The sequence below is a fragment of the Nycticebus coucang genome, chromosome 4 (genome assembly GCF_027406575.1).
Source record: "Nycticebus coucang isolate mNycCou1 chromosome 4, mNycCou1.pri, whole genome shotgun sequence".
NCBI lineage: Eukaryota > Metazoa > Chordata > Mammalia > Primates > Lorisidae > Nycticebus > Nycticebus coucang.
In genome coordinates this window covers 113,631,231-113,642,792 of record NC_069783.1, presented here as the reverse complement: position 1 = coordinate 113,642,792, position 11,562 = coordinate 113,631,231, and the positions used below count along the sequence as shown (strand labels likewise).

Genomic DNA, 11,562 nt, shown 5'->3' with positions numbered 1-11,562 from the left:
GGTGTCACAGCTCACAGCAACCTCCAACTCTTGGGCTTAGGTGATCCTCTTGCCTCAGCCTCCCAAGTAGCTGGTACTACAGGCGCCCACCACAATGCCCAGCTACTTGTTGTTGTTGTTCTTGCAGTTTGGCTGGGGCCAGGTTCGAACCCACCACCCTTAGTATATGGGGCTGGCGTTCTACCCACTGAGCCACAGGCGCTGCCCCAGAGTGCTGGCTTTCTTTAATTGTTTGCTGACTTTTGCTGGTCTGTTATCCTTTGTGTTTGGGAATATCTATTTGCCTGATGGATGATTTGATCTCAGTCGTTTCTTCTGATTTGATAGTTACCCTATATTCTTACAATTTGTTTGAGTATGGGAGCTCCTTGTCCTCCACTGGGGTCTTTTGTTCCCTGGGTCACTGCCACATACCCTGCCTCTGTATACTTGCTTACACTGTCTTAGCCTAAGCAGGAAGTGACATGGAGGACCACCAGCCTAGATGTTCTACACACATTTTTACATTTTCCTGAAAACTGCTCCTGAGATCTTTTTTGCCCTACCAGCCATTGATAGTGAGTTTGGAGTACTCTCCATGGCTGGGAACTCATACTCAGCCATCTTTGCTTTTGCAATTTTTTTTTTTTTTTTATTTTGAGACAGAGCCTCACTCTGTTGTTTAGGCTAGAGTGCCATGGCGTCAGCCTAGCTCATAGCAACCTCAGTTTTTTTCCTAATTTTAGTAGAGACAGGGTTTTGCTTTGGCTCAGGATGGTCTCAAACTCCTGAGCTCAGGGGATTCTCTGGCCTTAGCTACCAGAGTGTTAGGATTACAGGCATGAGCCACCCTATGCCTAGCTTGCTTCTCTTATTTATTTATTTTTTAATTGGAGACAGAGTCTTATTTTGTCACCCTCGGTAGAGTGCTAGGATGTCATAGCTTACAGCAACCTCAAACTCTTGGACTTAAGCGATTCTCTTGCCTCAGCCTCCTGAGTAGCTGGGACTACAGGTGCCATCACAGTGCCTGGCTATTTTTTAGAGACGAGGTCTCAATCTTGCTTAGGCTGGTCTCAAACTTCTGAACTCAAGCAATCCACCCACCTTGGCCTCTCAGAGTGCTGGTATTACAGGCATGAGTCACTGTGCCCAGCCTTGCTTCCTGAATTTTTTTTTTTGTAGAGACAGAGTCTCATTTTATGGCCCTCAGTAGAGTGCCGTGGCATCACACAGCTCACAGCAACCTCCAACTCCTGGGCTTAGGCGATTCTCCTGCCTCAGCCTCCCGAGCAGCTGGGACTACAGGCGCCTGCCACAACGCCCAGCTATTTTTTTGTTGCAGTTTGGCCGGGCTGGGTTTGAACCCGCCACCCTCGGCATATGGGGCCGGCGCCCTACTCACTGGGCTACAGGCGCCGCCTGCTTCCTGAATTTTTAATCACAATTTTTCTGAAGTCTTGTTTCTTCCCTAATACAGTCTCTTGGAAATTTATAGTGAGGCTTAAACAAAGCATGTTTCTGCACTGAATATGTTCCTCCAGTTGCCACTTTGCAATCTCAGCATTATGGGGTTATCTTCTCCAGGGAACTGATGTTTAATTTTTTAAATTAAAAATGTATACAAGTGGCCAGGTGTGGTATCTCCTGCCTGTAATTGAAGCTTTCTGGGAGGCCGAGGTGGGTGAATTGCTCGAGCTCAGGAGTTAAGAGACCAGCCTGAGCAAGAGTGAGACCCTGTCTCTACTATAAATAGAAAAACTAGCTGAGCATCATGGCAAGTGCCTATTGTGCCAGCTACTCAGGAGGCTGAGGCAAGAGGATCACTTAAGCCATTGCTGCGAGGTGCCATGGTGCTCTACCCAGGCCAACAGAATGAGACTCTGTCTCAAAGAATAAAAAATTATTATTGTAAAGGTAGGGTCTCACTGTATTGCCCAGGTTTTTCTCTAACTCCTGGGTTGAAGTGATCCTTACACCTTGACTTCCCAAATTGCTATGATTATAGACATGTGTCACTGGGCCTAGCCCCTGATAACTTTTTAAAAGTTGTTTTTTCACGAAATACTATATCAAGGACATCTTTCCATGTCAACAAATATGCATTTATATAATTTAATATACAGGGTGGCTATAAAGTTCATGGGCAATTTAAAATAGTCTGCAATTTAAAATTACATACGAACTTTATGGACACCCTGTACAGTGTTCCATTATATTTAAGGCTATATCAATGAATGACCTCTTGGACGGTTTGTAGTGTTCACTAGTATATGAGTAAATGATGCTACAATGATTCGTGCACATATTCTTGATATAGCATTCTAGAAGTGGAATTGTTGTGTGTTAAAGGTGGCTGGGTATTTAAGTTTACCAAGGGGACAAGTCTGTTTTTTTTTTTGCAGTTTTTTTGGCTGGGGCTGGGTTTGAACTCGCCACCTCCGGCATATGGGGCCGGCGCCTGGGACAAATCTTTAGATAAAGGTAGGCAACTCAAAGGTTAGACTTGCAAACATTTGCAACCAGTGTTGGAAACAGTGGTTTGGGTAAGAGGAAAATCGCAAACTCCTACTTGGAAGCTGCCAGTTCATCTGGCCTACCCTCCTTGCAGAGGTTAGGAAAAGAGCTAGTTTAGCTATTTTGGTAAGAGCCTTAGGTCCCCTTCAGGAAGGCCCTTGGTAGGAGGAGGGTTGGGCAGGACACCCAGCACCCACCCAAAACTGGAAGTGAAACTAGCTTCAAAGCAGAGGGCAGGCTGGCTGGGGGAACCTCCAGAGACCCCACTGACATTAGGAAGGGTGCTCCTGGTGCTCTACCATCCCCACCTCAGGCTGGCTTTAAGCTTAAGCTGAAAACTTGACAGCTTTCTAGAAGTGTCTAAAACAGTGATTTTCAACTTGTGTGCAGAGAGGATCTTAGGTGTGCCATTAACAATTTTTAAAGATCATCAAATTATTTTTGAAAGAGGTTCAAAGCACAGTAAGCATATATATATATATATATTTTTTTTTTTTTTAAATCAAAATAATGTAAGTGTGCTATGGAAGTTTAACTACAGATTCAAGAGTGCCCAGAGATTAAAAAAAAAAAAAAAGAAAAAAGAAAGAGTTGAAAAACACTGCTCTAGAAGTTAGACTGAGCCACATGAAGTTGCTGTTTCTGTATGTCAAAAAGTAGCAATTTCTAGGAAGCTCAGGACTGGTTGACTCAATTCCTTCAACCTAAATAGCTAAATAATACATTTATGTAGCGCTCATTCTGTTGCCATCCTGCTAAACACATTGAAGGCATTTTGAAACTGTCACAATTTTCTGAGGCATAGGAATCCCCCCACTGGCTCAGAATTTCCCCTTTGGAGTTATTTTGGGGCTGGTTAGCTCACCAAACTTCAAAAAACAAACAAGCAAACAAAACCAAAACCCGGGCGTTTTGAGTTGTACTTAAAGGAGCTGGGATCTAGAATAAGACAGCTGGGCTGGCAGGGGCTCAGCCACTTAATAGCTGCCACGCGCTGGGAAAAAGTGCCTTCACTTCGCAGGGCCAGTTTCCACCACTGCAGCCCTGAGTTCTAAACACGAAGCGTTCTTGATCTTGTTTTCGCGTTAGAAAAACCCTTTTGGTATTCAACGACGTGGTCTTCTCATCAATGAAACAGGACAGCGGCCACAGGGCCAGCAAAACCAAGAACGAACTGTTAAGACCCAGCCAGTTCCGGGCTATGGAGGGCCTGGGAGGCGAAGGCGCCCCAGCCCCACCCGCCCACCACGTGGAACCCCGCCCGGCCTGCAGCAAGGCCGCAGGGCTACTTGGCAGCCTGGAGGGGCGGAGGTGGCGAGGGGCGGGGTAGGGAGGCGTGGCCTTTGGTTCTTTTTTTTTTTTTTTTTTGTCCTCCTAGATAGAGAAGGGCTCCCCTTCTCCTTTAAGAGGCAGACGCGGGTAGTGGATTGGCCGAAACGCTGCGGTGACGTCACGCCGGGGCCGGCGCCCAGGCGGCCCAGTCAGCCCGCACCCTCCCCCAGCCTCCCCGCGGCGCGCTCGCGGAGGATCGGCGCGCGGGCAGGGTCGGCGCAGTCAGCGTTCCTCTCACGCGTAGCGCCTGGGCCCGGGGGATGCCCCCGGCCGGACTCCCCTCATGGCCGCGGACGTCTTCATGTGCTCTCCACGCCGGCCCGGCAGTCGAGGCCGCCCGGTGCTGCTCAAGCCCCAGGTGCCCGAGGACGACGACGACTCGGACACTGATGAGCCGTCCCCGCCGCCCGCCTCCGGCGCGACCGCGGCGGCCCGGGCCCACGCGAGCGCCGCGCCGCAGCCGCCCTGGGCCGGGGCGGACCACGAGGAGCCTCCGCGCCGACAGCAGATCATCCACAGTGGCCACTTCATGGTGTCGTCGCCTCACCGCGAGCACCCGCCCAAGAAGGGTTATGATTTCGACACAGTCAACAAGCAGACGTGCCAGACCTACAGCTTCGGCAAGACCAGCTCCTGCCACCTGTCCATCGACGCCTCACTTACCAAGCTCTTTGAGTGCATGACTTTGGCCTACAGGTAGGGACCTGGCGACCTCCGGAGGCCGCGGTCGGGCCCCACGCCTACCCCCTTTGAGGAAACAAGCGGAGAGGCCAGGATCGCCTGGGAAGCCCTGGCTGCACGCATTCCCTTTGGGTCTTACCCCTTCAGGAGGGTTTATGGGTTTCGCCCTGCCAGCGATGCTTGGGTTCTTGGGTTCTTTCGGCTTCACGTTCCCCATCCAGGCCCTCCCCTCCAATGTCCTGGAGGCATCCGTTTTGGACAAGAAAGGGGTATAAACCGACTGCACCTTGTGTCACTGACTATCCACCCCTTCCCCCCAGACGCTTTGTGTGTTTCCAGCAATAGCCAGCAGCGGTTAAGACCACCTGTTCAGGGTGGCTGCAGCGCTGGCTCCACAGTTTAATGGTTGTGTAATACTTCGAAGCCTGTTTCCTTTATAGAAAGGGAATGATAGTAGTCTTTCTCCGTGGGGCTGTGGTGGGGATGGGTAAATTGCTTATTCCAGCATCTGGCAAGAGTTCAGTGCACTATAAATGTTACTGCCCCTGCACCTGAAGATCCTCGGACAACTGGTTTACTGGGAGATCCCCCATCTTGGGAGAGCCCTGGGTGCCTGCTTGGAACCACTGATGTTGGAGGTGCAGTCTGTCCTCCTGGCAAGTTAGGGGGCTTTCTGGCCAGCCCTGGAATATAATATGAGGGAGATGTAAGTGTTTAGGGCAGACATCCTGGACACCACCATCCTGACCTGTGGATTTGGTCCTGGGCAGAGATCCTTTTTTCCCTAGTCACAGAAATTCTTGGCCCTGGAAGGGTTAAAACATCTTTCTTCTCTCTCTCCCTTCCCAGGTGTATGTTTAGGTACTTGTTTCAGGTAACTTTTCTACCTCAGCAGCAGAGCTTCTTTGGACAAGCTGCGATGTCCACAGCTTGTGGACACACAAGCTCACCCCGCACATGATAGGATCTCTGCTGAGTTGGGCATATTGCATTAGTAACTGGACTGGCCTGGGTTGTCCTAGTCTGTGCTGCAGGCAGCAAAGGAAAAGTTTCCTAGGAGACTGCTGAAATACTGTAAGGAAGACTAGGAATATTACTCCCCCATCCCCCTTTTGTTTAAAGAGCTATGAGCCCTGGATGCATTTACCTGCAGGTACTTGGCTCTGGATGGCTTTTTCCCCCCTTGGAATAAATGATTAGTCAGTTTGTTCCTTTGTTGTGTTCCTGAAACATACTCCCACCCCCATTTCCTCTCTTGTAGGTTTCACTGATGATTTGTTCCCTATTATAGCTCTTTCCTCCCATCCCCCTTACATTGGTCAGTCTCTGCTCTGATCCTCTGGTCTTGCCAGTTTGAGCTGGCACTGAGTCAGTAAAGATGTTCTGTTTTGTAAAAAAACAAATGGTATTGAGGTTGCAGCCCTTTGTATCCTACAGTCTTAAATTTTGAACACTTCTGTTGGAGTCAAACCCAAGTAGATTGCAGCATATGCTATGCTTTGAGAGAGCCTTTTCAAACAAAGCTAGAGGCGAAAGGCAGGAATGTGTTTTATTAAGAGAACTTAATCCTCCTCTTTATTATTGTTTTATTTTTTGAGACCCAAGTCTTGCTCCGTCACTCTGACTAGAGTGCTGTGCTGTCATAATAGATCACAGCAATCTCAAACCCCTGGGCTCAAGTGATCTTTTTGCTTCAGCCTCCTGAGTAGCTGGGACTACAGACACCTGCCACCACACCCAGATAATTTATTCTATTTTTAGTAGAGACAGGGTCTTGCTCTTGTGCAGGCTGGTTTTGAACTCTTGGCCTCAAGTGATCTAGCCTCCCAGAGTGCTAGGATTATAGGTGCGAGCCCTTGCTTGGCCCTTTTCTTTACTTTTGGCTGCAGTTGATCTTAGCCAAAAGATTCTGAAGAGAGATATATATATTTTTTTAATTTTAACAAAAACTTCTGTACACACGGGGAGAGAATGGATGCTTGAGTTATAGGAAGCATGGGCTAGAAAGGTCTCAACTAAGTAAGTTTTATTAAAGGAAAAATAAACCAGTTTCTCCTTTGCACTCTGTTTGAATAACCTAAAGCCTTTTAAAATAATACCAAAGAATTTTAGTAATTATTTTTTTTCAAAAATATTTTGGCAACTGGCCACTGCTCAGTTAACTTTCTTGATTGCAAAATGTTCCATTAGTTTGGTGCAAGAAGCTTACCTTGCTTTTCAGGGCTTCTGGCCATGTTATCTCTCTTGATATTTTTTCTTTTCTTCTTTCTTTTTTTTTTTTGAGACAGAGTCTCACTTTGTCACTCTCGGTAGAGTGCTGTGGAGCTATAGCTCATAGCAATCTCAAATTCTTGGGCTTAAGCAATTCTCTTGTCTCAGCCTCCCAAGTACCGCTGGGACTATAGGTGCCCTCCACAACGCCTGGCTATTTTTTAGAGACAGGGCTCACACTTGGCTCAGGCTGGTCTGGAACTTGTGAGCTCAGGCTCACCGAAGCCTCCCAGAGTGTTAGAATTACAAGCGTGAGGCACCACACTTGGCCCTGTTTTTTCTTCTTAAATTTAAATTTTTTATGTTTTTAATTTTTTTTTTTTTTTTTTTTTGAAATAGGGTCTTGCTGTGTTGCTCAGGCTGGCTTCAAATTACTTGGCCTCTTGAGTAGCTAGGACTATAGGTGTACACCACTGCGCCAGCTCTGGCTCTCTTGCTTTTGCTTCTGTTCCTTGTGCCTAAGGTCTGCTGCCACCTAAGGTCTACTACTGCAGGTCCCCAGAAGGGTTCTGCCTTACAATTGCTCATGAAGATGCCCTTTATGTGGGGCTGGTTTAACCGGGCCCTGAGTTTAGTTGGGAGTGTGGAACTTTGGTATAGATTAACAAAGGAATACTCAAAACCAGTTGTCTGGGCTGTAGTCTTTCGCACAGAAAGAAGCTAGAGAAAAGTGAGTTTCTGACTCCAGCTCTCCCAGTGAGGAACACTACCTGGCTTTCAGATAAGATTGAGATTTTGGGGGCAGGGAGGAAAGAAGAGACTTCAGGGATGGTCTAACTTCCATTCTGTAGGGTTGCGCCTTCCACTGGTTGTTCAGGGTTCTTCCTGCTTGGGCTGAGAGGAAGGCAGCTGGGTCCCTTTTCTGTGTGATTGTTTCTGGCTTAGGTTCTTTCTAACTTCAACTTCCTGCCTGTCGCCTGGCCTCTTCGTTCTAGCTGCCTAACTCTCCTGGTACACTCTGTGCTCTTTTTTGGTTCGGTTTCCTGTTAACTGCAGTCTCCCAGCTGTTTCCAGATGAGGTTTCAACAGCTCTTTGGGGAGGAACTAAGTGCAAGGGAAGTTGCGGTTATTTTTTTAACCAGTCTGAGAAGTGGTCTAAGGATTCTGATTATGATCAGCAAAGGCCTTACCTCCTGAAGGGTCTTTGGCCAGGACTGACTTGGAGGGGGATAGACATGTTATTTGAGGACTTGGGACCGTGTGAGCTTGCCTGTGGCCTGCCATGTCGGGAACACCACAGATGGGATTCCAGTTTTTTTTTTGTTTGTTTTTTTTGTTTTTTGGCCGGGGCTAGGTTTGAATCCGCCACCTCCAGCATATGGGACCGGCGCCCTACTCCTTGAGCCACAGGCGCTGCCCGGGATTCCAGTTTTAAAATCCATATCCTTCCCTCTTTGTGACACTAAGTGGCCCTAAGGGAAACATCTTTGTTTGGTCTTAAACCATGTGCTCATGGTTCGGTGTCCGTAGCTCAGTGAGTAGTGCGCTGGCCACATACACTAAGGCTGGCAGGTTCAATCCCAGCCCGGGCCTGCTAAACAATGACAGCTGCAACCAAAAAATAGATGGGTGTTGTGGCAGGTGCTTGTAGTCCCAGCTACTCAGGAGGCTGAGGCAAGAAAATTGCCTTTTGCTTAAGCCCAAGAGTTTGAGGTTGCTTCGAGCTGTGACGCTACAGCACTCTACCGAGGGTGACAACTTGAGACTCTGTCTAAGAGAAAAAAACAAAAACAAAAAACAACATGTGCTCTATTACTGGGACATTTTGGAGGGAAAAGGTTGCCTTTCCCCAAGGCAAAACTCAGATATTAAATGATTGGGAAAGAAGCCTATAGCTTTCCTTGTCTATGCCTTCCTGTCTGTGGTAGTGTGGGGAGCATAAAACTTTCCCTGTAGGCTGGAAGTGAGAATCTACCCAGATAACCTATGGGAGCGGGGTTAATGTAACGGTGGGTCAGGCTAAATTGCAGTCCGGCACCCTCATCTGCCTGCCATTTATTAGGAGCCCAAATTTCTCATTTATGAACTGAAGAAAATAAAAGTATCTAACTGGGATCTTTTAGCTCAGCTTGCAAATGCCTGCTTGACGAATACTAAATAGAAGCATTCTTGATTTGGTGGGATACTTTCTAAAGCTCCACAGTGGAGCTGTGTACTCTAGAACATAGTTCATGGTTCTTGCCCTCTTTAACATTTTAAGGAATGTCACAAATATAGGTCCCCCACACAGATTTAGAACACATCTAGTGAGTAGCTTGTTCTGGTTGGTTTTGGTTCCACTTCTCTACCTTTTTATGTAACTCCTATCAGGAAGGCTGAGTGTAATGTCTCCAGGGATAAGAAATGGGTTTTTTATGAATAAGCAGTAGCTTTCTGGAAAATGGGTTTCTGTTAAAGTGGCTATGTAGGAGACTTAAATTAGGCTCTGTAAGATAGCCCTTACACATTCAGGAACTGGGATGTAAGTTTTTAGGCTGTAGCCCCACTTATTTTTTTTTTATTTTTATTTTTTAGAGACAGAGTCTCACTTTGTCACCCTTGGTAGAGTGCTGTGGCATCACAGCTCACAGCAACCTCCAGCTCTTGGGCTTAGGTGATTCTCTTGCCTCAGCCTCCTGAGTAGCTGGGACTACAGGTGCCTGCAACAACACCTGGCTATTTTTTGTTGCAGTTTGGCTGGGGCCGGGTTTGAACCCACTACCCTTGGTATATGGGGCCCGCGCCCTACTCACTGAGCCACAGGCGTCGCCCTCCAGCCCTACTGATTTTATGTTCTCTGTAGTAACCCTTTCTTCCTGAGCAAGGTGGGAGTCTATGTCAAACTTGAGGAATATCAAGGACTGAAGGTTTAGAGTTCTATGTGCTCTAAATTTTGAGTTCTTAGTAAAGGAATCCCCAATGTGAGGCTTGGTAATTAGTTGAAGTGGCAACCATTTACACAAATTACTAAATTAATTTTACTCTTCTGCAGCCCTACCAAAGATAAGCACTTTTCCTTCCCTTGTGCTCTTTAGTGTCTAATCACTAGATAGTGTGCCATTGCAGGTGTGCTCTAACGTGGGTGCTGGAGCTGCAGAGAGATGAAAAAGATAGTCTCTCTGTCAAGGAGCTCACAGACAAGGGGTGGCGGACAAATACGCAGTTATAGAGCAGTTTGTAAGGACTATGATAAGATTGTGAAGCAGGAGTCTCACGACAGTACAAGGGCGGTATCTAAGCCAAATTGAGAGAGAGTTTGTGTGAATATAGAGCAGTGGTTCTTAACCTTCCTAATGCCACATCCCTTTAATATAGTTCCTCATGTTGTGGTGACCCCAACCATAAAATTATTTTCGTTGCAAAGAAAATAATTTTATGGTTGAGGGTCACCACAGCATGAGGAACTGTATTAAAGGGTCGTGGCATTAGGAAGGTTGAGAACCACTGATATAGAGGCATAACCTGTATCAGTGTGGAAGGTTTCCCTGAGCTAAGGGTTTAATGCTTAACCCTCCTTCTGCATGTTAATGTCCAAATTTTGTATGGATTGGATTGGGTGCAGTGGCTCATGCCTGTAAGCCCAGTTCTTTGTGGGGGCAAAGTGGGAGGATCACTTGAGGCCAGGAGTTGGAGGCTGCAGTTAGCTGTGATTATATCACTGCACTCCATCCAGCCCAGGTGACAGAACAAGACTCTTTCTAAAAAACCAACCTGAGTAAGAAGAAGACCCCATCTCTATACAAAAAAATAGAAAAATGAGTCAAACGTGGTGGCATGTGGCTGTAGTTGCTGCTACTAGGGAGGCTGAGGCAAGAGGATACTGTGAACCCAGGTGTTTGGGGCTTCAGTGAGCTGTGATGATGCCACTGCATTCTAGCCTGGGTGATAGAGTGAAACTCTTATCTCACAAGAAACACTGACTCCAAAAAAACAAAACAAAAAGATCTCATCTCCATTAAAAAGTGCTGTGCTCCTTTTACCTGCTTTCTGCCCTTCAGCAATACAGGATCAAATTTCCATTTTTTTCTCCAATTTCTATTTTATGTTGAGACTGGTAGGTTAATTGTCACCCTGATGGAAGGGCAAGGAAGGTTTGAAACACTTGGGAAAAGAGAGTCTGGGCAGAGGTTAGGGAAGTTGGAGGGAGGTTATTTACTAGGGTTCGAAGAGGGGAGAGAATTCAAAATAACTGAGTAGCCATCTATGTACTAGATTCTCTTTTTATGATCTTAAGCAATATACACAATACCTATTTCAGGTAGGTGGTAATGGAATCTACATTTTTCAAATTAAAAAAACAAACGCTAAAGCTCAGAAGGGTTGGGCAACTTGATCAAGAAAAAGTCTCTTGGGCGGTGCCTATGGCTCAGTGGGTAGGGTGCCAGCCCCATATACTAAGGGTGGTGGGTTCAAACCCGTTTCTGGCCAAATTGCAACAAAAAAATAGTCGGGCTTTTTGTGGCAGGCACCTGTAGTCCCAGCTACTTGGGAGACTAAGACAAGAGAATCGCTTAAGCCCGAGTGTTTGAGGTTGCTGTGAACTGTGATGCCACAGCACTCTACTGAGGGCAACATAATGAGACTCTGTCTTAAAAAAAAAAAAAAAAATATATATATATATATATATATCTGTTGAATTGAACAGGGAACCTGGAAACCAACTTTATAAACTCAACCTTTGGCAAATCTTGTTTGTCTTCAGCTCTGTAGAGGAAGACACAGCCTCTGTGGGACAGGGCTTTGGGGGATGTTGGTGTGGAGGGAGACCCTAGGATAAGTACTATTGGTGGGTGACATTTGTAT

General features: G+C 46.7%; 1 protein-coding gene across 1 annotated transcript in view; it reads left to right on the top strand.

The window, feature by feature from the left end:
- Window positions 1–3,978: 3,978 nt before the first annotated feature.
- The window catches only part of MLXIP (MLX interacting protein), a 63,415-nt gene continuing 55,831 nt past the window's right edge, over window positions 3,979–11,562 (top strand). The window contains exon 1 of the mRNA XM_053586983.1: window positions 3,979–4,524. Within this exon, the coding sequence (XP_053442958.1) occupies window positions 4,112–4,524 (413 nt within the window). The 5' untranslated portion in view covers window positions 3,979–4,111. The remainder of the gene's footprint in view (window positions 4,525–11,562) is intronic.